Source organism: Acomys russatus, chromosome 13 (assembly GCF_903995435.1).
Source record: "Acomys russatus chromosome 13, mAcoRus1.1, whole genome shotgun sequence".
Taxonomy (NCBI): Eukaryota; Metazoa; Chordata; class Mammalia; order Rodentia; family Muridae; genus Acomys; species Acomys russatus.
In genome coordinates, this window is record NC_067149.1 from 17,423,560 (window position 1) to 17,450,263 (window position 26,704).

Consider the following 26,704-nt stretch of genomic DNA (forward strand, 5'->3'; position numbering starts at 1 on the left):
AAACCTTTCCTCTAGCCCTGTCAGTGTGGCACACTTTCGGTTTTGCTTTAAGGCTGTTGGCCTGTGTAGAGGAATTGTGGTCCAGCAACGTGGCTGCTCCGGCAAGGGATCGTACCCAAAGACCTAGGTCTGTGTGATCTGGCTGGGACACAGACATGCCCTTAGTGCACACCGCTAATCCCAACAGTGATGTCTAATTGAGGGGCAGACAAAGTGACAAATCAGAGAAAGATCTGGCAGAAGAAGTCAGAGATAGCATATGCCCAGCTCTGGGTGGGGAGTGGGAGGCTCCTTGAGAGCAGTGCAGAGAGACAGGTAGTACAGTACGGAGGAGGAGAACACAGTACGGGAGTACAAGAGAGGTCATGGAGAAAGTACAGTAGAGTTTGGGAATACAGTGCAGTTCAGTTTGTGGAGTTCAGAGGTAATTTTTTTTTTTTCCCCAGCAGAGCAATTCAGTGAGAAGCAGAGAGAAGCCATTTTGAATCAATCAGCTTGGAGAGGAGTTTTGAGCCAGAACAGTTGAGTTGAACCAGCCAGCCAGAGTTCAGAAAGAACTGGAAAGGGTGAGCTTACTCAGCAGTGAGTCTCAGAGGCTGAGAACAGTCTAGGCTTAGGTTAGCAGTTGGAGGCTGGAAGCTGAAGCCTTCAAGGTCCAGGCTTGCAGAACACAAGATTGTACACCAGCTAAAGCCTTCCAGGTGATGAGACCTAGGGATAATTAAGAAATGCTCTGGGGCTCGGCCCAAGCCATATATTCATAACTTGGGTATAGCTCTCATCTCATTCCCTCTTCTGAGGAAATAAAACATTTACAGGCCTGCTAGCAATAACTAGCAAATTCATTTAATTATAATTTGGTTCAAATCTATTGTCTTTCCCCAGTGGATTCAAACTCCACTGTTGCTCAGGATGGCACAGACCTCATGGCCTGAAGGGATGCCCTATCTTAATCCCTGAATAGCTGGAAAACAGGAGCTCTGCACCACACCAGGCCCTAATCTCTTAACTCTCTGCCTGTGTTCAAGTGGGACCAATTCTAGATTCAAGAGAGACCTTGTTGACGGCTAACAGTGACCTCTCTTCTCAAAACATTCCAAACAGTAGCTGCAACACCTAGCCACCCTTGCTTTCAGTAAACCACAGTTGAAGTCAACAGTGGTGAGCACTGAACAGTCCCAGCTTTGAGACCAGACTCCCAGCCCCTTCCCTGAGCCTGCTGCTCCTAACCTGCCAGAAAATACAGAAATAGCCCCCAAGAAATCATTTAGTCACTCCTGGTGTGTTCAAGCTCTGGAGACCTGCCTAAGGTAGAGAGTAAGCTAGGTCCTTCAGCATGGCCTGCAACCAGACTGTCTCTCAGAGTGCCTGCTTTTATCTTTCAAGTAAAGTTGGATCCGTAGCTCACTTCTGTGGAAACCCCTACTGTGCCACCACTACAGTGGTGCCATTTAACCATGCTGTTTTGCAAAGTTGTTGGCCAAGAAGAAAGCTCTGGAAGGCCTATGGAGGTGGGTGTGGGTCAGGGTCTTCCCTCTTGCTTCTCTGTCACTCACAGGTGGCAGACAGAGGACACAGTGGACTGTAAATTTAGTGTTGGACTCCAGACTCCACACCTAGGGGAAGTGGTGAAGTGGTTTCATACAGTGTGTGTGTGTGTGTGTGTGTGTGTGTGTGTGTGTGTGTGTGTCTGCTTTCTTCCCCAGGGTTCTAAGCACAGATGTGTGAACGTCATGTGTTTTTAGCTGTCTGGGGGTGTGTGTTGTGTTGTTTGTCTCTGTTGTGATGAAAAGAAGCTGCTTCTGGCTGTGAAGGAAAACTGAAAGGAAGCTGGGTCTGCTGAGATTGATTGGCTGATTAAAATTTCACAACTGTGGAGAGGTTGGAATGTTGCAGGTCCAGAGGCAAACTACCTTATCTTGGGCTAAGTTCTAGCCCTCTGGAAGACCTATTCCTTTCTTGTTTCTCTTTGTTGGAACTAACAAATAGATAATAGATTAAACAAGCAAACAAACAAAAACAAAAACAAAACAACTTTAGAATCTATTGACATATAAAAACAACAAGGTCTACCAACCCAAAAGCTAAGAAAAAAATGCTATCAGATAGCATCCTGCGCCTGTAGGAAAACTTCCCCCATCTGTACCTGCCTCTCTGGTGTATTCACCAATGTATTTTAAACTTGCCTTGATGCATGACTTTCTCTGTTCTGTAAAACTATAAAAACTTCCTGAAACTGCTTTCACATTGGAGCATGGAATTAGGGGTAACTTAAATCACTCAAAATGGCTCCAGCATAAATAATCTCCTCCTCCCTTTAAAATGAGAGCTGTGTTTTTTTGTGCCGACACTGTGCATGTGGTGTGTTGTTTTTATCTGTGTGCGTGGTGTCTAGGGAAAGTGTGTCCATGCTGTGTGTCTGTATTCATGTAGTAACTGATATTCATGTGTGCCCTTGTGTGCACACAAGGGTCCTGAGAATGTGTCCTTGTGGGTTTACCCACACCTGTGCTATCTGAAAGTGGGTTTCCACACGTGGGCATCTGTAAACATGTGCATGCAGTACTTGTGAGCATGTTTCTGCTACTGGTACCTGTGTATGAGTCTGTGCTCTCGCCTGTGCACATGGGCTGGAAGAAACCCTTGGTTGGGTTCCGTGCCCCGTGACAGTCCCATGCGGCCGGGAAAAGCGCGTGGCAGGTCGGACGGGCGGCGCCCCGCTCCTCCCCGGGGGCCGGGCACACGTGGGCCCCCGGCACCGCCTCCCCGCGCGTCCCCACCCAGCGGGCCGCCCCCGCCGCCAAGCGGCTAGGGATAAAGTGGCGGTGCAGATGCCGCGCCCTATCGCCGCGCAGCCGGCAGCGCGCAGTAGTCTGGTAGCCCGCCGCAGACCGGGACTCGCGTGGTGCTCGGGGGACGTGACAGCGGCGCTCGTGGCCCGGGTAACTGCCTTCCGCCCCTGCCTCAGGATAGGAGCCGCCGCCAGGGGTCCCCTGCGCGCGTGTGCGTGCGCATGAGTGTGCGCGCGTGTCATCGTGTGTGCGTGAGCGCGCCCTCGCACCAACCCCCAAACCGACTTGTACCCGTCAATTGCATCTTCCCAGACCGGTGTGGGAACACCAGCCAAGTCCCCGTCCTGTGTGGTGTGCCGATGACAGCGGCGGGGCTTCCTTCCCCAAACGGTCGCTGGCAGGCAGGAGGCAAAGTTTGTCGGAGAATCGGGGTGACTTTGCTCGGGGACCCGCATCTGTGCGAATGCGCGGTGCCGCGGAGCGCGTCTCGGAGCAGCTCCGGGTTGGGGACCGGCTGTCCCTCGCTCCCGGAACCCCTTCAGGGGTGTGTTCTGGAAAAGTGGTGACATGAGATAGCGCTGAAGAGGCAGGAGGGAGCAGCTCTCACCCCTGCAGCCCGGGCGGGGAGGGCGCGGACCCCGTGGTTCTACCCTGCGGCCGCGATGAGGGATCAGCCCTCGTTTGCCTGGCGCTGATACTCGAGGCTGTGGTGGTAGTGGAATGCGAAAGCCAAGACGGAATGGAAACAGGTTTGTCATGGCATCTTTGGCATTCAGAGGGGATAAACCGCTTGGGGCGCGTCACCTACTTATTATGCCCCCTGGAACCCACTCAGTGGAGATTTTAGGAGAGATGGGTCCTTGCAGCTGGGGCTTTGTACCCACGGAACTGACTGTAATTTCCGCTTGATTACAGCTAAAACAGTCTTTAAGATGAAGTTTCCTGAGATGATTTAAAATAAACACAGATGGGAGGGGGGCTGTAATGAGGCACTTAAAAAAAAAGTGAGCATTTTCTTAAGGACAAATAGAATTTTTCAGTCTTGGAGAAGTTTGCAAGAGATGTATGTAATTTTAAAAATATATATCAAATAGAGGTGGGGTTTTGGTTTTTTGGCTTGTTTGTTTGTTTGTTTTTTGTTTATTTTTAACTGCTTAGGGGAAAAGCCACAGTCCTGACTCTGAACAAGGCTTCCTTTCCTCCTCTCTGGATGTGAGTGTATTTCTGACTTTAGGCTATGTCCACCTTTCTCCCAAGGGCCTGAAGACCTCTGCAGGATGCCTGAGGCAAGTTCTCCCAGGCGAACTCCACAGAACGTTCCTTACCAGGACCTGCCTCACCTGGTCAATGCAGACGGACAGTACCTCTTTTGTAGGTACTGGAAGCCCAATGCCACACCCAAGTAAGTTCTCTCCCTTGGCCTCCTCTTTCGTGGCACCTGCTTCTCATCCTTGGTCCTCATGGGGTCCACCCTTTCTGTGACCTACCTCCCACACTATTGACAACCCTGGCACAATGGTGTTGGCAAACCTGAGACCTATACTTTATGGTTTTCTTTTTAAAATGAGGGACCAGGAGTTCTCTTTTCGCTACAACTAGGGTAAGATTCCACTGTCTGACAATTTCCAGAGATTCACATGACTTTTTTTTTTCTTTTCCGTACCAGAATTGATTTTCTGTTGCAAGCATTCAATTAAAAGCAAACCCAACAATTAAAAAAAAAATCCAGTGAATGCATAAGTGTGTGTGTGTGTGTGTGTATGCGTGCATGTGTGTATATGTGCTTGCGCGTGCACACTTTAACCTTTGCGGCCTGTTCTGAGCTTGAGAGATGATACTCCGACCTAGCTGGGCTGAGAGGGGTCTGGTGTTTCCTTCTAGTTCCTTGCCAGCTCGGTCACTCTGTCCCTTTCCCATTTTCCTATCCAGGATCTGCCAGAAACTGGCTGGGGCTGTGCACAGCCCCACAGCGGCTCTCCTGCCACCCTGTTCCTCTTGGGTGAAGCAGGAAAAGCCCTGCTTGTTTGTCTTAATCAAGGAAGAGAGTGTTTGTGGCAACCTTGGCCTGGTGACTGCCACTGTTTCCTGTTCCTTATTTCTGGGAAAGCTTACCTGTGCCATGGGCCTCTTGCCTCCCAAGGGTCCTGGTAGGTGTGTATTGTGGCCTCATTGTGTTTCTGGGGTTACCAGGTTGAGCAGCTATGTCAACAAGGTACGTGTAATCCACGTAGATTCCTGTCAACGATGCAGAGGGAGTGACTTTTACTAGCTTCAACGCTGCTACATCAAGTTGTGCTGTGTCCTGTGTGTTTTCAAAGTGGACAAAGTGGTGCATAGCGTGGCTGGCAAGGTTCCTGCCAGTTCCCAGACGAGAATGTGCAGGTGTGTGTGTATGTGTATGTGTGTGTGTGTGTGTGTGTGTGTGTGTGTGTGTGTGTGGTGCTGCTGTCCTCTTTAATCATTAATTCTCACTCTGACTATACCAGCACTAGCACCATAAATTCTCTTTTGTTTTTACTTTCTAACAAGTCCTCATGTAGTGAGCAGTTTAGTCACTGCAGAAGAACAGGCGGTGAGAGTCCGTTGTTAATATCCAGCCAAAGCCTTTGGAGGCTTTGTTGGTAGAGTAGTGACAGTGCCCCAGTTCACAGTAAAACACAGAAGGCCTGCAGTCTTCGGCAGGGGGGGAAGGGAGGTGGTGGACTGAGCCCAGGAGTGGCCAAGTTGGCTGCCCTCGCCTTGGCTGTGGGTGGTTTTCACAATCTTCCCCCACTGAAGTTGCGATGCAGGCGGCTACCAGCTCACTTGCTTTTGCTCTAGTTAGAGACAGCAACCCAACATCTTGGCTTCGGCTGAGCTGGCTCTTGGAAGTCAGCAACTGGTGGGTGTCATGGGTGTAGGAAAGGGCTGGACAGTGGCAGCCACTGGGCCCAAGGATTTGGGAGCCGGGGGGCAAGCAGCCAGAACGCACAGTCAGGAAAAAAAGTTAAAGAAAATAGAAGGTTAAGGGCAGGAGGCATAAACTAAAGAAAGCACCAGAACTCACTAGCATTTGTGGCTTGGCCACTTCCCATACTGTTAGCTCTGCGTTGTAAGAGTGTATAGACAGGTCTGCAGTTCTGCCATGGTTTCACGGACAACCCAGGTAGCTGTCTCTGGAGCCCTCTGTCCACCTGGTCTGCCACCACCTCCTGGAGAGAATTCAGTTGGTAAACTTCCCTTGGCGTTGAGGACTGCCTCTGTTAGAGCCAGTCCTGGGGACATTTCACAACCAGCTCTGACTGGTAGCGTCAACACTGTCCTGGAATTCTCCTTTGGAGAGAGATATATCCTTGTAGCCAGTGGACCTTGGAAAGGTCTTAATGGTCCTGGAGAAAGTGTCATAGCACTTGGAGCGGTGGAAAGATGGTGGGACTGTGCCAGCTGGTATCCAGGCATTCCCAGATCTTAATCACAGGAGCAGCTGCTTGGCAAGCTTCTGTCTTTCATGGTCCGAGAGACCCCCAAATGCCATTATCCACATAGTACCACCCACTTGCTCTCAGGAAGAGAGGGTACCTCAGGTCGTCTTGGGCCTCAGCCCACCCCCAGCCCAGAGCCGGTCCCCTCCTTAATTGCAATCTGGCCCTCCCCTTGCATAATATGCCTCCTCCTAGCAAGGAGGAAAGGGGGAAAGAATGAGAGATGGACAAGGAGGCTGAACCTCCATGCCTGTCCCTCTGGCCACAGGGATACCCCATGTGATGTGCACCTGTTTCTTTGTGATTTTGAACCTCAGCCTCCTGCCTTTAGAGTCCTGGATGCTGGTCTCCCACAGGGCCCATGTCTGCCTTTGTGACTTGGCATTTGTTTGGTTGCTTTTCTGGTCAGCTTGTCCTCCCATCCCCTGGGCCCTCTCTCAGAGAGCACCTGCTGGGACATTCTGCCTGAGAGACTGTCTGGAAGGCTGTGTCCGCAGGTGGCCAGGAAACAAAGTTACTGGTGTCTGCTGACAAAACTGGTGTCAGGAAACAAAGTTACTGGTGTCAAGCTGGCAAAACCGGCCTAACCTGCTTCTGGCCACTGGTTGGAATTCCCTGGGACCCTGAAGCAGAAGAGGGCTGTTCTTGGCATAGTTGTTACAGCGAAAGAGCTGCTTCTGTCTCTTTAATGGTTATCTCTCCTGACCGTGAGCATTCTTGGCATAGTTGCTGCAACGTGAACACGCAAGCATGTTGTTTTTAACGCGGTAGTCTGGAATCTTGGGGTTTAATCAGTCATTGCTCCTTTTGACCACACCAAGGCAAGTGTTGCTCATCCAGATGCATTTGAGGTCATGAAAATATTGTGCTTCTTCCCGAGGATCTCATTTCTGTGAAGGACCAAGTAAGGCTCAGAGTCTGGACTAGACCCTGCCCATATCCCATCTCGTTATCCATACAAGTCCAGAGGGAAATAGCGTGCTCACTACTATGGCTGCTTTCCCAGTAGGGAGCAGAGATACAAGGTTATACAGCGTTGCCGGGCATGGTGGCCCATGCCTTTAATCCCAGCACTTGGGAGGCAGAGGCAGGCGGATCGCTGTGAGTTTGAGCCCAGCCTGGTCTACAAATCGAGTCCCTGTCTCGAAAAACAAAAACAAACAAACAAAAAAACAAAACAAAAAAACCCAAGATTATACAGTGTCTAGCGGGCTGGGGAGATGGATGATTCAGTCGATAAAGCGCTTGCCACAAGCACAAGTTTGAGGATCTGGGTTGGGTTCCCAGAACCTATGTTAAAAAGCAGGGAGCAGTGTAGTGGCTGCGCACTTGTTTTTCTAGTGTTGGGGAGCCAGAGACAGGCAAATGAGCCTACCCCTGTTCACTGAGCTGAGGTTGACCTCTGCCCTCTACGAGTGTGTGCACATGTGCATATACATCCACATTCACACACAGCCAACCGGCCACACACAAACACACTGTGTTGTGAATGCCCTTGCTGGGTTTGCTCCAGATGCCTCAGACCCCGTGTCAAGTACTCTTCTGGACACACCAGCCAGCAATCATGGCCGGCTGTACAGGTGGTGTTTTCTTTATTAATTCTTACACTTAGGGGTTTTGGGATAGATTACTTCATAGGGTGAAAAGAAGAAGTAATTCACCAAAATAAAGTACACATCAAAAGTGTACATGTTGATTAAAGATATGTGTCTATTTTGGAGAAAGTGGATGAAAGCCCCAGGTGACAAACTGCCCCATACAGGCTCCCTATACTGACAACACCAACTACTAGCTCTTTGGCAAGTTCCCTCTGATGGGCGGGGTCACAGACACTGGCCTGTGGATAGGGTCAAGAGGCCATATGTTTCCCTGAACTGGGCATCCGTGTTTGTTCCATGCCCTGGGGTCACCTTTTTGCTCTTTTCACCAAGTGGCCCTCGGACCCTACGAAGTGCACTTTGAATCAGGAGTGAGCATCGTATAACTGTTCCCAAGAACAGCAAGCACACTGGGTGGGGGTTCTGTTGTTTTGAGAACAAGGCTGATTTGGTGATGGAGACCCCCTAAAGTGCTCCTCTGCTTCTTGTAACACAGGCTGGAGTGTACGCTGTAATTACGGGATTACCCAGCTCCGCCCTGACCTACTCCAGGCAGAAGTGCCTCTCTTTAGCTGCCTGGAGGAGATGCTAAGTGGACAGTGCTGAGGCAGAGCCCAGCGCCCTCCTCTCCAGCCTGATGGTCTACGCACTTGGTCTCTAGGTTGCTCCTTCACGCTTTGTTTTCTGTGGCCACTGTGACCCTAATCAAGGGAACCTCCACATGTGACCACTGTAGCCCTCGGTGTCCTGAGGCACGAGGCCCAGTGGTTGACTTGTGCCGAGCCCAGCTTTGAACCTTAGGTTTTGGCAAGTGCTGGACCTTTGAGTTGCTGTCAGCACTTGTAGCTGTCCACAGCACTGAGACTCCAGAAGCCAAGCACTCCAGTGTCCTTGCTAGCCACGCCCTCCTCCTGCTGCTTCTATAGCCAGGGTGGGACCACCTGCACTATCCTTGAGACGTGTGTGTGTGTGTGTGTGTGTGTGTGTGTGTGTGTGTGTGTGTGTGAGAGAGAGAGAGAGAGAGAGGTAGGGCAGGTCTGTGAAGGGGGTACATGGGTAATAGACTGACAAGGGTGATGTTTGCACACCTCTCGCGTTCACAGACTGTACTCGTTGTTGGCTCTGTGGTTAGCTTGAGCTCAGTTGCTTGCAGATGTTCTCCAGCTCCCCAGGGCGGAGCTCATCTGAGGGTCCTCTGTGCCCCCTTTCCTGGGACACCTTGGCTCCTTGGCTCCTTGGCTCCTTGGCTCTCTGCCTTCCCAGACATGGAATGATGTCAGTACCAACCTGAAACACTTCCTCCCACCTATGCAAATTTATCTGGAGAAGAAGCCACTTGCTAGAAGCTAATTCAGATGTCACAGTTCTTCTTCCTCCTGCCACCCATAACACTTGCCTCACATAACACACACACACACACACACACACACACACACACGCACACACACACACACGCATGCACGCACACACACACACACGCACGCACGCACACACACACACACACACACACACACACACACACACGATATGCAGCTATCAAGGATAAGGGTCCCTCTCAGCCATCAGGGCCCTAGATGGGGAGATGAAGAATCTGAATCACCATGATGGCCACCTCTTCTGCCCTCTGCATCACAGTGATGGCCACCTCTTCTGCCCTCTGCATCACAGTGATGGCCACCTCTTCTGCCCTCTGCATCACAGTGATGGCCACCTCTTCTGCCCTCTGCATCACAGTGATGGCCACCTCTTCTGCCTTCTGTGTGGCAGAAATTTTGTTCTGGCTTCTTCTTCCCTTTGGGGTTTCCAAGCAGGCTCTTGTTGCTTGTTCTATGTTCATGGCATGTGCTGGTAGCTTATGTCTCAATGTCTCCACCTCCCTGTGCCCCCTTCTAGACTTACTCCATCAGGGGCTAGGTGTCACCATGACACCTTCTTTACTTAGCCAACACCTACCCGGGGCGCCTTCCCATTGGCTATTCTGTGATGCTTTCTGGTGACCCCCATGAGAGTCAGGATGGCTAGGTTTCCCTAGCTTGGCTCTGGCACATTAGTTCCGTGATGACCACCGGCTGCTGAGGTTCGCACCAGATCCTCTCTGCTTCTCCTCTCTACCTACCAGGCTCCCACTCACAGGTCACTTAGCATGGTCATTTCTACTCAGCAGGCATGCGAGCCGGTGGGGATGGGAAGGCTAAGGGCACTCTTCTAAATGAAGGGGGGAGGGTGTATGTGTGTGTGTGCGCGCACGCGCGTGTGTCAGCCACATGCCATGGATGGCTTCCACCCTAGAGGCTGGCAAGCGGAGTGTGGGCTTTAATCCAGTGTCCTCAGAAGTGACCATCATCCAGAAGGAAAGACAAGGCAGAAGTGCCAAGCAGAAAGCCAGACAGAGTTGGAGCCGCAGATCTGTGCCTTCATTGCTAGCTGGCTGGAGACACTGGTAATCACATGAGTGAACACTCGAGGAGGGCCACTCCAGAAGCAGTGGAAATGAAGAGGACAAAGGCTGCCCCTGCCTGACGACCAAGGGCATGGAGGGATGGAGGGAGGCAATCTGCAGAGTCTCACCCCTTAACAGGAAGAGCCTGCACCACCCAAGGGCCCAGGGAGCTCAAGTGTCTCCTGGATACTTAGTCTCTGCTCAGGAAGCTCTGGGCTGCTCTGAGCATACAGGTCCCCAAGTAATTTGGAACACTCGCTGGAGCAGATCTGGAATGAACCAGTGGGAGAAATGGAGGAGAACAAGTGTGTGCCCCCCGCCCCCCATAGCCTAGAGTAGCCAGCCAACCACGTGACGTTTGTGAAGAAAGTGGCCGTGGTTCACACAGTCTCCTCACAAAACACCTGTTGTCACCCCACAGCCCTGAGGACTTGGGCCCTCCGGTGCACATTTCAGCCGCGCTGGTACTTCTAACCCCTCACCTCCATTTAGAAGCACCTCTCTATTCTCTTGCCTATTTTAAGAATTTCCACAAGCTCCTTTCCCTCATCAGAAGCTGTTATTTTTCCTGCTGGAGCGTTTGCCTGTGCACTGAGCACAGCAAACCTTCTTGCTTTTAAGTAGGGCATCCCTTCAGGGCTATTTTTTTTTTTTTTTTTTAAGGAATCTTTGAATGGCAGGGCTTTTTCTGGTGGGAAGAGTGGAGGCTCTTGCGGTCCTGGGGTTGGTTTTTTCCGACAGCTTCGTTAAGGGGCACAGTCCCCCCAGTGGCCTTAAGAATGTTCTGCAGATACAAGTCTGGGCTTTGTTTGGTAACAGAGTCCGAGAGGGCAGATAGCGGAGAGAGGCCCTCTGTGAATGGAAGCCTTGTTCACCATTGTCTGTCGGCACCTTTAGGCTCAGCTGGCCATCCCTGAAGCACTCTGTCCATGCCTGCGAGCTGGGCTCTTGATGTCTTTGTGCAAAGAGCGAAAACGGCCTTTAGTGGTGCAAAGTTTTCACAGCTGGGATTACAAGATGACCCTTGACCCATATTTTAGAGGCATCCAAGGTTCCTGTAGGGAGGAGGTTCCTTTCACTTCTCAACACCCTGTTACTGTGGGGGCTGGGGTGGGAACATGTGGTAGTCACAGGTGAAACCGAAGTGACACCATGCTCTGTGTGTTTGACGGCTTCAGAAAGAGGTTGGTAGGCATCTTCTGCCAGGCCTGCCAGTCTCCTGGTGGTGCTGGCCACCTGGTTTCAGTTTCATGCAACAACTCCCCTGTGGGCACGGGGAAGAGAGTGCATGCCTCCCCTTCCCCAGGGAGGTCCACAGTAGATCCTTTACGTTTGATCTTAGCTTTATCAGCATGCAGGAAGGCGGGAAGGGAAAGAAAGAGGGAAAGGAAGGGAGGATACAGGAAAGAAAGGGAGGGAGAGAGGAACGGACAGACGGATGGATGGAGGACATACAGAAGGGAAAGGAAGAAAGGAAAAATGGGCATAAAAGCTGGAAAAAAAAAAAAAAAACAACAAATTTGAGCACTGAGTGTCTTTATAATTACAGACGTTCCTTAGCCGTGGGGACTCCAGGAGGCTTCTGGGTAGTCATAGGGAGTGCTGATTAGTTGTTTGTCAGCTTAACCCAGACTGGGTCATCAAGGTAGAGGAAACCTTACTTGAGAAACGCCTTTGTAATATTGGCCAGGAAGCAAGTCTGTGTCCTGGATGGCATAAGAAAGCAAACGGAGCGAGCCAGTAAGCAGCTTTCCTCCATGGCCTTTGCTCAATTTCTGCTTCCAGGTTCCTGCCCCGACTTCCCTCAGTGACGAGTGTGGCCTAAGAGTTGTAAGATAAGACCTGGTTTTACCCAAGTTGCTTTGGTTCACGTTTATCATAGCGGTAGAAAGGGAAGTAGGGACATAAGGGGTTAGTCTATGGAGAGGAAGGTCGGGGGCATGAGGAAACTGTGTTGTTGGCTATCAGTAGCTTCCGGCGGAAGTTTCCTTGTCAAAGCAGGTCAATTTTTCTGGTTGTTCTCAGACTGCTGCCTGTAGACGTTTGTCTCCCATCATCCTCTACTTTCCTCTGCCCTGGTCACAGACCCAGAGACACCATAGCACTGACTGTACTCTTGCGAGTTTTTATAATATGTGTGTGTGTGTCTATGTATGTATGTATACACACACACACACACACACACACACACACACACACATATACAATGCTTTTTAGTCTAGGTGCTGAAGAACCCTAGTGCTTACCCACGCCTCTGGTTAGTGCCTTCTCCCCATGCCCTCTGCTCCCCTGCTTGCTGCTAGTGATACCATTCTATGATTCTCTGCAATACCCTTCCGCATGTGACTAGGAACATTCACTGAACCTGTCTGTCTGTGCCCGGCTTATTTCAATGTCCTACAGTTCCATCCACATTGCCACAAATCATATGCTTGTGTTACTTCTCACGGCTGAATAATACTCACGTTTCCTTTATCCATCCATTCTAGTCAGTAAAGAGTAAGCAGGAGCTTGCTCTCTTTGCTGTACTGATCCCCCCATACCTAGGCGCGGTCTCCAGGTGGGTCACCTGGCAGCTCTAGCTGCAGTGTTCTGTGGAGGCCCACATCATTTTCTATTGGCCACACTCATTTGTATTCCTACCAAGAGCACGTGGTATTTTGTTATTTTATTCGCTGTTGTCATGATTGCTTGTCCCATTTATGGGGTACACCGTGATATTTTAACGCTCTTCTTTCCTGCCTGGAAGGAGAATGGGGCAGCTCCCAGAGGACTACACCCAGCAGTCAACTCTATCTTTAATGAGACTGGTTTTCAGTGTTCAACCGCGCTCAGTCTGCACACAGGTTTCTCTCTTTCACTGTGTGGAAAATGCTGGCGATGCGTGGGGTGAGGCTGTCACTACAGGGCCGTTCATGCCATTCACCAGGTCTCAGGTGGCCAGAGTGTCAGTGAGCGTCTTTGCTAATGTTCTGTAGCCGTGACTCAGTGCATGGTTTTGGGGGTGGTTGGTCTGTGAGGGCTCCACCTGGCAGGACTCTGTTGCCCTTGGCTGGACTTCTGCGGCCTGTCGTAGTGGCTAGCGTGTGAGTTTGGCAGGCTGTGGAGGTGCTTCCTGGTCACAGATGGCTTTACCCACAGGCCCAGCACTTGGGGACTGTGGTAGGATAGCCCCAGTGATTCTCCACTTGGCTTTATCCTTCAGACCAGCTTAGATTTGTCCCTGGGTGAGCAGGATTCCAGGAGTTTGTTAGCCATCCTCCTATTGCTGTGTCATGGATTAAAAGAAGAAAGAGATTGTCCTGGCTCACCCTGGTTTCAACGCAGGGTTGCGTGGTCCATCTTCTGTGGGCCTGTGACCTCCCACAGCATCGTGGTGACCATGATAATGAGCCCAGAGGTAATCGCTTATGAGCTTCTCTAGGGCGGAAGTCATCTTTCACGTTCCTTCAGTCTTCTCCAGTGTTTGCCCCACTCCTGGAACAAAATAAGACATCAAGGTGTTCGTTACAACTCATGAGTCTGCCTCCCTGTGTTCTCAGCGGGATGACTCGGGAGGGGCAATTCCCAGAGGCTCCAAGGCCCTACAGTTTTAGGAAAGGAGGTATTGTACTCAGAAGGGATAAGACTTGGGTGCCGGTTCAGACGTGGGAACTTCCAGAAGAGCCCAGCACTAGGTAGCGACACTTTGACCAACCTTGCTGTGCCGTGGGACGCTGCCTGGAAAGAGGCGGTGTGTGTGTGTAGCTGCCGATTACAGCTGCTTTCCACTTCAGCCTGGGAGCCAGATGGATTCCAGGACCTGGGTGGGGGCGGACCTTGCTTCCCTATTTTAATACGAGGGTGGGTTTCACGTGTAACTCTGAGCCTTGCAGGACAGCAGAGGAGGGGCCACAAAAATGCTGGGCTGTCATCTCCTATGTCACAGCTCTCTCCAGGCACCTCCCCTGTATCTAGTGGAGAAAGACAAGAGTTGCCATCTCTGCCTTGAATATACCCTGCATGTTGTAGGTTGGGGAGGCAGTGCCAGGCCTCTGGGGAGTCTGCTAGGAAGAGTCAGGAATTCTGTGTCGGGGCTTGAGGGAGAAATTCAGGCAGGCTTCGGCCTGGTCTTAGATGTAAAAAAGGGAACCGCTTTTGTACTGGCATGGAGGTGGGAAAAGGTGTGGGATCCTCTGACACTGAAAGGGGCTTTGCAAACGAGTCCTACTGCATGGCAGGTGAGCTTGGAATGATTGGTTTGCGGGCGGGGGGTGAGGGGACAGATTGGAATGGCTGATGCATTTGTGTGCTTGGATCCTTCTAGCAAAATGTCACAGACGGTTGGCTTAAAAAAAAAAAAATGAAATTGATTTCCTGACAGTTTTGGACTTGGCAGTCCAAAATCAAGGTGTGGGCGGGGCTGGCTTCTTGGAGGCCACCGCCTCCTGAGTACAGAAGGCCGCCTTCTTGCTGTGTCCTCGCCCTGCACATTTGGTTCACTCTGCTTAGTTTTAACAGCCTGTCTAACTTGCGCAGTGATTTTGGGCCTGGTGTGTGGGCCTTCGTGGAAGCTGTCAGAGTCTCAGGGCGCTTGAGGTTGGCTATTGTGGATGGCGTGGTACATCCCAAGCAACCGAGAGGATCTTCCCAGCTCCAGATGGCTGAGCTTTTAGACTGGGATGAGCAGCCTGACTTTCCACATCTGTGCTTCTCTGGGGGACCCTGGGGGAAACCCCAGCCTGTCGGGGCTGTCCCTTCCTGGGCTGTCTCAGTCCAAGACAAGGGCGGTGGCAGACAGAAGTCAGCCCTGTCTCTAGAGAGTGAGGGCCCTGACTTGGCCTTCTGGGTTCTTCTCCCACCCCTTCTGGCTTATTTTCAGCCCCAGGGGTGAGTGGGGGCGCTCAGGGTTGCTCTTAGTAAGGCACAATTCTCTTCTGTCTTTCCCAGCATCATCTGTAGCCAAGTCTGATTGCCAGGCCCAGTGATGGCTGGCAAGACATAAGAGAACCTTCTGGAGGGTTCCCAGACACAGCCTTCCTACTGTCACTGGGTCAGGTCATACCACTGGAATCCCCGGCCTCAATCACTATTCATCTCAACCACCGCAGAGTTCTGACGAGTCGGGCCAGGTGCAGCCAAGCGATGGAGGTGTATGGGGAGTGTGTGGGCTGCTGGAGTTTGAAGTGTCTCCTAAGAGTCCAAACTCACCCAGGAGTGTGAGCAAGGAGGAGGCAGGGCACACTGGGCGTATGTTAGAGGCTGAGCACAGATACCCAGGCTGATGGCGGATGACAGACACTGAGGACAGACTCTGAGCCAAGCGAGCGGTCACCTTGCTGTCCATTCAGGGCGTCCCAGCCTGCTCAGAGCTTAATCCTGTAACAAAATTAGCCTTCCCATTTTGCATTCCCCGCCTACCTTGGTCTCTGAGGAGGAGATTCTGCCAGCTTGAGCTCCAAGCAGCCATCTTGGAACTAGGAGGGGAAGGCCTAACTGGGAAGGGTCCCGCCTCAAGAAAGCAGAGCCGGGAGTATTGGAGGGGAAAGCGAGTCAGAGTCGTGTTGTTTCTGTGACAGGACTGAGCCAACAGTCACATGAGCCAGTATGTGTGGAGAGTGTCACCATGAGGCGTCATGTGGAGGCAGCCACAGCAAGTTGAATGAGCCGCAGGGCTTCAGAGCCACCCTGCCTCGGAGCCTGAGCCCTAACAGTTCTGAGTGCCTGTGCGTCCTTCCTCCTGCCTTGTCACTTAGAGTCTTTAACCAGAGACTCGTGGACTCAAATTCTATCTTCAGACACTGGGCAATGAACAAGCCAAGCCTAAGGCAAGAGGAGGAGGAAACAGTGAGATTCTGTCAGAAAATAATGAAACAGGAAGAAAACAAGCCCAAAGTTGGCTATTTGAAAGCCTCAACAAAGCTGACAAAAGTTAAGTTAAATTGATCAAAAAACTAAATAAATAAAACAAAGAAAATTCAAGCAATAGAAACAGGAATGATAAAGGGGACATTACCACCAGTCTTTCAGAAATTAAGGAAATTATAAAAGAATAGGAACAATAAATTAGATAACAAACAAAAAAAAAAAAAAAAAAAGGAGACATTGTTTTGAAAACAAAAACAAGTTGGAGACATATTTAGGAAGATGCAAACTACCAAAAATGGACTCAAAAATAAATAGTACACTTATAAAAAGTAAGAGATTTTTATCAGCTGCAAAAAAAAAAAAAAGAAAGAAAAAAAGAAAATCTATCCCCCATGAAAAGCCCAGGCTTTTCCTCACTGTTGCAGTCAACAGGCAAGTGAAGAAGTGATCCCTGTCCTTCACAAACCTTTCTAAAAAGGAAAATGAGGCCACCACCAACAAAAACAGGAGAGGGAATTCTCCCAGTTCATTCCCCAGGGAGGGCATTGCCGTTAAATACATCACTTGGAAAGAAAACTGGATCAACATTTCTTATAAAAATAAAATCCTTAATGGGAACCAGAAAATTGATGAGCCAGCAAAATGGCGCAGTGAGTAAAGGTGCTCGCGTGCAAACTTGATGACCTAATGCAAGGCGAGAACTGACTGCGGAGCTATTAACATTTTAAACTCCATACATGTGCGTGCACATACAATTATAATAAATAAAAAACTAGCAAGCTGAATCCAGCAACATTGAAAAACAATAAACACACAAAAATCTACACACCGAGAGAGCCGTGTCTTGGCGGTGCAAGGATGGTTTAATATCTGAAAAAGTATAGCTAAACAGATTAACCGACTGAAACGGAAACTACAGTCATCTTGATACAGAAGAGAAATTTGACAAAATCTGGTTAACATTTCAAGATTTAAAACACCAAAAAACCTGAGAAAGAAAGGACTAGCCCCATCTTGATAACAGACAGCACAAAACGTCAACCCTGACATCCGGGAAAAGAGGCTGAGGAGCAAGGAGAGAGTGCTGCCTCCCAGGGCTAGTCAGCATTGCACAGGGAAAGAGGCTCCCCCACCCATGCTTTCCTGGAGCAGATAAGACAGTAGCCCCTCTTTAAATATTGGTGGGAAGGACTAGGAGGCAAAAATGGTCAGCTCTGGGGCGTGGAGTGTTGATGGCTAACCTTCATTCTGATTTTTAGATTTTTCTGTATTTCTAGCATTTTGTCAAAGGACCACTGTAGAGGGAGGCTTTGGGAGGCATTACAGGAGAGCCAGGACTGAAGGATGGTGGGATCAGAGTGAAAGGGGATGTGTGTTCCCCCGGAGACTGGGCAGCATCAAAAGGGCCCGGTGAGGACCGCACGGAGGGTTGGAGCCAGTGATGGGCTGGAAATGGCCTCGTGTGCCTGGGGGTGCTGGACAGGCCTTTGAGACTTTCGGTGGAAGTGAGTACAGAGGGGAAAACAGAGATTCCACTGCGGACACCACAGTAGATCCAACATCCAGAGCCTGTGCTGCTGCACAAACCCAAACCAGCAGGCAGAGTGGCAGGAGAGAAGATCACTATATCCAAACATGGCACCCTGTGGGCCAGCAGCTGGCCTGGCTATTGTCCTCAGTGTCCTTAGCTACAAAGCAGGCAGTGTGGGGAAAGGCTGCTAGGGTGGCTGGTCACGGCATTCCTTAGGGTGACTCTTCCTGGATGAGTTAGGGCCTCTCAGAAGAAAGAAGAGTACTGGGTGACAACAGGCTAGCAGCTTCCGGTCCCTGAACAACGGGCCACGAATGCCTTGCTATCTCTTACTAGGGACAGATGCACAGGTGGTTGTCAGCATCCACCTGTATACCCACCACCACCCAACCTCAATCCATCCTCAGGCCATTTGTGTCCAAGATAGATAAACTGACCAGAGTCTCCCAAAGGGTGTTTGCTTATGAGTAAAACATTGTTATGTACGGTTAAATACTGTCCACTAATGTTAATGATTAGCCTCTGTGATAAACATTCCTTTGAAGTTTATGTTTTCTTTCAGCTGTTAGCGGCTGAAAGGTTTGACTCCATGATTGATGGTTGTTAGACCCTATCTGATGCCCAGATGCCTTAGCTGGAGCACCATCAGCAGATAGTCAGGAGCCAGTTGGATGGCCGTGGTGGCAGCTGGCTTGTCTGGACACTTCTCAGCTCTCTGCCTTCTCTTGCCTTCTCTCTACTTCCGTCAACGTTGGCTGTCTTTGTTGCCTCCGTTTCTATCGTTTCTGCTCTCTGGAACCCTCCCGACACCTGCTCACTGCCATTGTCCCTGCTGCTACTCCTTGACACTTTGAGGAAGCTACACAGTGTCCACAGCTGCTAGCCGCCTAACTGCAACTCTGGCATTAGAAGGCGCTTCCTTCCTGGCCACGACTGTCTTAGACAGCTGACACTGGACATCTCCCCGCATCACAAGCCTCAGCAAACTCCAGCAGCCGTTTTCGTGTTAGCCAGAGGTGGGTCGATGTGTATGTTGGTCACCAACAGATCCATCAGGCTCTAGCAAATATTTCTTGATCGTCCGCTATATGACAAACCTTGTGCTGGGACTGAGGGATGTAGACACATTTAAGCCGCAGCCCTGCCTTCCTAGAGCCCTCAGCTAGAAGAGAGGCAAACAGACAAGCTACTGGTGTCTGTCCATGCCAGGATCTGGGCTCTAGACTAGTGACCTGTCCTGAGAGACTGGAGAACATCACAGAGGAGGTCCCATACTTAGGAATGGCAGGTTTGGACAGCTTGTGGCCCACACTCTGTCCACCCTGTTATGGGTGTCCGAATCCAGCATCTGCTGTCTTGTTGCCAGCCTAATGCAGCTGCCCATTTAGGTCACAGCTGAGCTCAGAGGCTCCATCACATGTCTAGATGGGGACATTTTCCCCACCTCTCCTGCATGCTCCATAAACTCCTAATTGCTCACTGCCATCCGCTTGGCATTTCACCACCCAGAACTTGGAGCCATCTGCAGCCTTGGGGAATTCATGCTGTTTTCCTTCCAGGAAAAAAAGAAATTACATAAGATGAAGCCCAGCGCCTTCTTATAGGATGGCAGGGAGCCTCCTGCTGAAGAGGTCGGGCTCGGTAGCCCTACCTGCTATTTCCTGTTATGCCCGTTCAGTCTGCTTCTGTGCTCCCAGCCAGTCTCCCCTTGCAGAACCTGTAGGAAACATTTGCATATTGCCTCCATGTTGCACAGCCCTGCCCCGCCCCACCCCGCCCCGCCCCAGCATTCCTCTGAACTCTGTGCTGGATGATTTGGCCTCTTTGGGATTGGGGATGGCTTCCAGGGGCCAAGATACCCAGGGCCTCCACCTGCTTCTCTGGGGTGGTTTTCTTCCTCTGCTGCCAATAAAAACCACCTCTCTATTTTACCAATGTGTTCATTATGAAAGTTTGATAACTGGGTAGACTTACTGGCTTAGACAATGACGGCTAGTGCCCCACACTCCTAAAATGAGCTAGTTCAATTCCTAGCAATGGTGCAGTGGGCATGGGGGGGGGGGTGGCTTGTTTATGTACCCATGGAGATAACATACAGGTGACAGTGACAGGGAGGTGGCATTTGGCAAGCAAGTGAGAGTGGAGTGGCTGTGTGACAGGGGTCACTGAGCAGAGGGAGAGAAGGTCAGCTGACAGCTGTGGTAGCCAGGTCAGCGCAGAGCAGAAGTGGCATTTGAGCTCTGATCAGGAACCTGCTGTCCAGAGCTGAGCTGGGCCCTGGGACTTTGTAGGCCCTGAAGTCCATTGGCAATGAGGCTGTCTGGCTCCTTGCCCCACTGAGGTCACTTTGTAGGCTTGACTCCCATCCAGCCACTTAGTCCCAGTGTTCTGTCCCAATGGCTCTATGTGGATTTTGCCCCGACCTCAGCACTCACCTGCCTGTTTGTGATTTGGGCAGCAGCTGTTTTGATTCTGTGCTGTTCATCCTTGCACGTATATATGCACATAACGACTCACTTACAGGCCGAGAGATGGTGTTCTGTACACACGGATTCACCACACGGAGAGCTCAGCGGCCCTCCAAGTGATTGAGCCCCTAGCTCTCCTAGGAGTTCTTCTTAACCTGCCTTATACATCTCTCTCCATCCAAAAGCTGCCCACAGGGCTGAAGTGTCTCAGGTGCATCCCACATCATGCAGCAAAAGGATGCTCGGCCTGGCAAGGAGCTGTGAGCGCGTGGGAGCTGGTCACTTCCACCAGCGCCTGGCCTCTGGCTATCCTCTTCCCCGAGATCCTGGGACAGCTGTGAAGCTCTTCATTAATGCACCACGTGATTTTCCACAGACCATTAGTGATTTCCCAGAAGGCCAGTTCCCAATATTGATCTGGATGCGGCTCCGAGGAGCCCTTTGGCACCAGATCCTTTCTGGAGCCAGCCAGGGCCCTGGCGAGCCTTCTGAAGAGATTCCACATGCTAATGAGGGGTCTGGTGTCCTAGGCCCGTCAGTACAGAGCCACTTTCTATGAAAACAGACCACTCCTAGAGGTTGCATCCCCAAAACATACCGAATGGGTTGGAGGCAGGAAAGTCACCTGGTGTTGGAAGAGTAATAATTTGCAGAGAAGTTCCTAAACCTAGTTTATGGAAGGCAATTACCCATCTCTCTTCAGTGGAACTGACATGTTTTCTGCACCTCTCAGAGATTACAGGAGGGAAAAAAATGTGGAGAGGATAATTAAGCCTAATGAGGGAACCCGGATGTCAGCTCCAATCCATGTTATAGCTCTCTGGGCCCCAGCACCCCGCAGCTGCTCGCTGCCTTTTGCATGTTCCTGGCAGTAACTAGGTAGACCCTGCCTGGAAGGGAGAGAAGCGTCTCTGACCAGACTCTTAGACTGCTCCAGCCCAGTCATGTGCTGCCTAACATAGGGAGCATGTTCTGAGAAGCACACATCCTGCAAACGCCATGTGTGCTTACACGGAATAGAAACAACTGTGATGGCATGGGGCGAAGTCATCTCACAAGACACCATCATGTACGTAGTCTGTCTCAGACTGACTTCTTGTAAAATGGCACGCACGGCTGTATCTCTTAAAGTCTTTTTTTTTTTTTTTTCTGTTTCTGTTTTTCTAAATTTTAAGGCATTAAGAAAATTAAAACTAGCCAGCCGTATTTATGGGATGTCATGGGACACATGTATTCATTGTATAGTGTTTAAATCAAGGTGAGGACACCGTCTCCTGAAACATTTGCAATCTCCCTGTGGGGAGGGCATTTGGATCTTCTCTCCTCGCCCTTTCCAACCAACACTGTTCAAAAGGTCTCAGTCTCTCACTGCCACAGAATAGCAGAACTCACTTCTGTTTTGGCACCCACTGTGTCACTTTAAATTTTCAACTCCAGTGTCTCTGCTTACTCTAAGAAGCAGTTCTGTGTCCAGAGGGACAGGACACAGTGTCCTTGCACCCGGATATGCTCGGCTTGCTGACTCCCCTCTCTTGCTTCAGTGTTCCACACAGTAAGATCTTTATTGAACTCAAACATGTCCTTCCAGCCGAAGCCAGTTCCGGATCAAACAAAGTTCTCAGTGTCCCTTTTCACCTCTTTCAGTCACAGGGGTGGAAGCCAGAGCATGCTAGGTAAGGCCTCCGCCACCGAGCCCCAGCCCCAGCCACCGAGCCCCAGCCCCAGCCACCGAGCCCCAGCCCCAACCACCGAGCCCCAGCCCCAGCCCTTCAGCCAGTTTTTATTGATAAAGAATAAAGGGCCGAGAGCTGGAGGGCTCAGGTTGGTGACATGCGCGGGTTCTCCTGCTTATTGGGTCAGGCCACAGTTGTAACCAAGCAGCCTTCCGGTCATGTGCCTGAGGCTTCATTTCCTCTAGGGGAAAAAAAATATTGAAAAATGAGTTTGCTAGGTGGCGGCCCACGTCTTTAATCTCAGCACTCGGGAGGCAGAGGCAGGCAGATCTCTATGAGTTCAAGGCCAGCCTGATCTACAAAGTAAGTTCCAGGACAGCCAGGGCTACAAGGAGAAACCCTATCTCAAAAAGTAAAAAACAAAACCCAAAACAAAACAAGAACAAAAATAACCAAACCAAACCAACAACCAAAACCCCACATTTGTCGTATTTTAATATATATTATACTTAAGATACATTATATATATATATATATATATATATATATATATTTTTTTTTTTTTTTTTAATCTTTTTAAGAGGAAATAGTCACTTCAGGAAAACTTGCCTGGACTTGATCTTTTTTTTTTTTTTTTTGAGACAGGGTTTCTCTGTGTAGCGCTGGCTGTCCTGGACTCACTTTGTAGACCAGGCTGGCCTCGAACTCACAGCGATCTGCCTGCCTCTGCCTCCCGAGTGCTGGGGGATTAAAGGCGTGCACCACCAGACCCGGCTCTGGACTTGATCTTTACCTTGAAACACACACCACTCTTTTTAAATTAGCTGCAGCAGTCTGTGGCTATGGCTACTCCTACAGTCATGCATGCTGCAAACCTTAGTAAACAGGAGGCTTGTCTTGGCTCATGGCTCCAGTCCAGGGGTCAAGGGCTGCATCTCCTGCTGGCTTTGTGTCACAGTACTGTGTCTCTGGTCTCACCTTTCAAAGTCTAAGTTTTGTTCATCTCACCCCAGTGACCTCAGCTCACTTAATCACCTCCTTCCTCTAACTGCACCACCATCGCGCTGTGTCTGCCCTCTCAGTCAGTACCTCACTGTGGAGATGAGAGTCCCACACTGCTGTGTGACAAAACCTTTTCTGGGGAGGCACACATCTACTCATCCCAGATAGGGATCCCATGACAAGCCAAAGTACATGTACCACTAAAGTCCAGTTTAGTGAACCAATGAGTTCTACTGGGGCTGCTTACAGTAATATGAGTGAGTTACAGGAGTAGAGATGACTCAATAACAGTTGCCTCACGAAAACCCACCCCAGCACAGTGACAGCTTACAAAGCCGGAAGCCTGGAGCACACTGCACAGCATCCGGCAGCTTGGAGAGTGCCTTTTTGAGCGTGCCCGTTGGTCTGAACCTCTTCCAGGCAGCTCAGCTGGTTTCTGCTTCTTCTAGGTAACTAGCCTGACTCCTTTCAGCCTTTCTCTTCTGAGAGTCTTCGGCTTCCTTCTGTGTCTGAGTGGGACCCTTAGCTTCTGCTGTTTACTCTGACAGGGAGAAGCCTAGTGAATCTAGTCAGCTTTAGGGACTTCCTGGAGCTATTTGAGTTGTTTGCCTTCTTGCTTATGGAGCCTACTGCAGGGTGGAGTGTTTTAACCTCAGAGGAAACTGTGACTCAATACCTGAGAGACTCAAGGAGACAGACCATGCTCCCAGCAGTCCTAGTGTTCCTCCCCTGCTCTTCCCTTCCCTTACCCATCGTCCCCTCTCCTTGTCATCATCTGAGGCCAAATAGGGTCTGATGAGCTCCAGTTTCTCAGGGCTTTCTTAGTGGCAGTGCTCAGGCCCCTCAGGGTGAAGCCAAGCTCTCGCTGGTTCCCAGGCCAATCTGCGGGTAGCCTCCACTCCCAGACTTGATGGTGGTTTCCACTGGAGCAGATAAAGGGATGGTGAGATCAGATATACAGGAAGCCATGTCACTCACCCCATGTGGCCAGCACGAGAGCTGTTGCCTCTGACTCAGGAAGACTAGCAGATGGGGGCGGGGCCTTCATCAGCAGGGACCCAGCAGTTACCAGCTCTTCTGTGTGCCTCCTGGCTTGTAGTTCCCGAGGCAATGTTCACTGTCACCATCATGTCATGTGTGAAGTAAGAAAGAGGGCCAGCCACTTGTCATTGTCACAGAGTTAGGGAGTAGGTGACCCTGGGTTTCAACCCAGGTACACATGCAAGAGGGATATGACTAGTGTCCGTTGCATTTGTTAAGGACTAGCAAGTTGTCACTATAGCAAACTGATCCCAAGACATAGTGGCTCCTGCAAGATAGAGGTTGTGTACCCTCTTAGTTTAGAGATGAACTGTTGAAGTTTTGTAAGGTACCTCTGTCTCACATACTTGCTCAGAACCCAGTCTCCATCCATGATGTTGCCCCACCATTCCTCGGGGTATGACCCAGTGACCAAAGCTGCTCTTAACCACAGCAAAAGGAATGAATAGGTCTAAGGCAGCACGGAAGCAAAGATCATGAAGACTTGCCGTTCCTCCCACTCACACCGCAGCAAGTAGTCCTGGGGTCTTACCTGGCTGCCAAGAGACTAGGAAACACGTCTATCCGAAAAACACACTACAGAGAATGCTTGGCCACCAAGAAAGTGCTGTGTGAACTCGCTATTCTTGTGTGTGCATGTGGGCATTTGGTTCACTCAGTACCTTCCAGAAGGCTTTCCTTTGCCGTACCTCTGCGGCGGGCAGAGTCAGTGTGAAGTGGCAGGGAGGTGGGACACCAGCCATGAGACAGGATAGCGCTGCCTTATGAATTCTGATCATTCTATGCCTCGCTGTAAGAAGGGCTTGAGGCATAGATCTGTGCTCACATACCGCAGGGAACAATGCTGCTTACACACTTCTGTCCCTCAGACTCTCACTCACCCCGAGGAAGAGAGTGGGAACCAGGCAAATCCCTGAAGTCATGTGGCAGAGCAGTCAACGCGCCAAGTCAGGGCCAGGCAGGTCCAGATTCTGGTCCCGACTCCACACCTAATGTCAAGTCAGCTCTCCTCCTTGAGCCTTGGCATCCCCATCCGTAAAGTTGGTGCTAACGTGGCTTGTGTTAGAGGGCTACCCTGGTTGGCTGTGTCCACCACAAAGGTATGCGTGTTGAAGGCTCAGCGCCCAGGGTGGTAGTGGTAGGAACGTAGGCTGTCAAGGGTGTGCTCTAGGATGGCAGCTCTCGTGGGTCCCCCTTGAGTTTTCCACTAAGAGAGATGTAAAAAGAGCGAGCCTGGCCTTGCCCAGCTCTTTGGGTTTTTCGGCTTGAGGCGCAATCTTGCTCTCCGTTCCCACGGTCACTGTCCACCATTATGTGATGCAGCCCAGGAGCCCTTGCCAGGGCTTGCACCATGCCATTTGGTTTTCAGACTCCAAATCTACAAACTGAAGAATCCTTTTTTTCCTCCTAAGTCGTCTTAGCTGGCCACTCCACGATGTGTATAGTGATGGGATTTGACTGGTACCAGGCTAAGGGAATATCTACTGGGATGATGGGTTGGTACTAAGATGAGGATGCTCCGTGGCTTTGAGTTTCTCTTCCCCTCTGGCGTAGCACGGTCTATGATGTCCCAAGAGTTTGCTGAGAGGATGAGTCCCGACTCTGTAGACTTGGGGGCAGCAGGCAGGAGGCTCCAACTGCCCCTGAAATGCTTGGTCCACCATTTCCACTTCTGCTCCTCCGTGTCTTGCCTCCTGCCTGCTCTATCCTGAGTGTCTTTCTGGTGCCCTTCATCAAAGGCGCGTTGCCCGCGGTCCTTGCTTGTTGTGGGCTCCTTGAATACCAGCCTCCTCCATCCCCCTCGAAGGCTCTGAGTAGGCCAAGGAACCGGGGTCGGCAAGTGGCGGGACCTCCTAAGATGGGAGGTTTCTGTGCGGGTGAGGGTTGGGATGACAAGCTGGGTGGGGAGGGCTGCAGCAGAACTGAGGGCTGGCCGTGCCTGCCTGTCTGCTGGATGGAGAGCTGGCGTTGTGGGAGTCGGGGCTTGAGTTGGAGGAGCAAGGAACAGTTCGAGTTAGGAGGCTGCTGTGTGCTTAGGTGAGAAGGGATGGGGGCAAACAGAAGGCCTGAAAGAACAAAGCCAAGAGCCGTGAGGACGTCGGGAAGAGCTTTGTGTCTAGGGAGTCCTGAGACTTAAGTGTGGGCTGTGGACGGGCAAACTTGAGGCACAGAGGGAAGAGCAGGCATTGTCCACGCTGGGACTATACCTTGAGAGCACAGGACTTGAGGTTCAAAGTGAAGCAGAGAGCTAAAAGCCCAAGACAGGATCCAAGGAGGCATCCTGTCCACGCCAGGACAGCCCAAGAATGCACTGTGGGTGTCAAGCTGATGCAGACCTGAATCTACACTTTCCTGTACTTGAGCTTTTGTCTGCTCAGAGAGAGACTCTCTCTCTCTCTCTCTCTCTCTCTCTCTCTCTCTCTCTCTCTCTCTCTCAACCTGATTGAATCAGTCAAAGAACAGTCTAAGCAGCTCCTCTAGGACAAGTATTGTCCTGTATGGGGGAAGTGAGACTCAAAGAGGAAGAAGAACTTGGAAATAGCCAGGGTAACCAGGGGCAAGGGTACTGTCAAACTCAGGAGCATGGGAACTCAGGAGAGAGAGAGAGAGAGAGAGAGAGACAGGGACAGAGACAGAGACAGAGACAGAGACAGAGACAAAGACAGAGAGACAGAGAACGCCGTTCCTCAGGGCCCTGGGCATGGCTCTTTGAGTAGATACTCACTGGATACAAGAAGGAGAGGGTCCCTGAGGCCAGGGCCTTGATACACTGGATAATGCCATGCTAGATAGCATGGCTCAGAAGGCTCCCACATGCCTTAGCCTCACTGAGCACAAGGAAATGGGAACT

The 26,704-nt window shown here is 50.7% G+C and overlaps 1 protein-coding gene across 4 annotated transcripts in view; it reads left to right on the plus strand.

Moving 5' to 3' along the window:
• The first annotated feature begins 2,780 nt into the window (after window positions 1–2,780).
• Window positions 2,781–26,704, plus strand: part of Mgll (monoglyceride lipase) — a 101,655-nt gene continuing 77,731 nt past the window's right edge. For 2 of the 4 annotated variants that reach the window (XM_051154880.1, XM_051154882.1), the window contains exons 1-2: window positions 3,108–3,541; window positions 4,050–4,194. In XM_051154880.1, coding sequence (XP_051010837.1) covers window positions 3,532–3,541; window positions 4,050–4,194 — 155 coding nt within the window. In that variant the 5' untranslated portion in view covers window positions 3,108–3,531. Of the gene's footprint in view, window positions 2,943–3,107; window positions 3,542–4,049; window positions 4,195–26,704 lie in introns of those variants that run through there. The other 2 variants (XM_051154881.1, XM_051154883.1) reach the window with 2 other exon arrangements.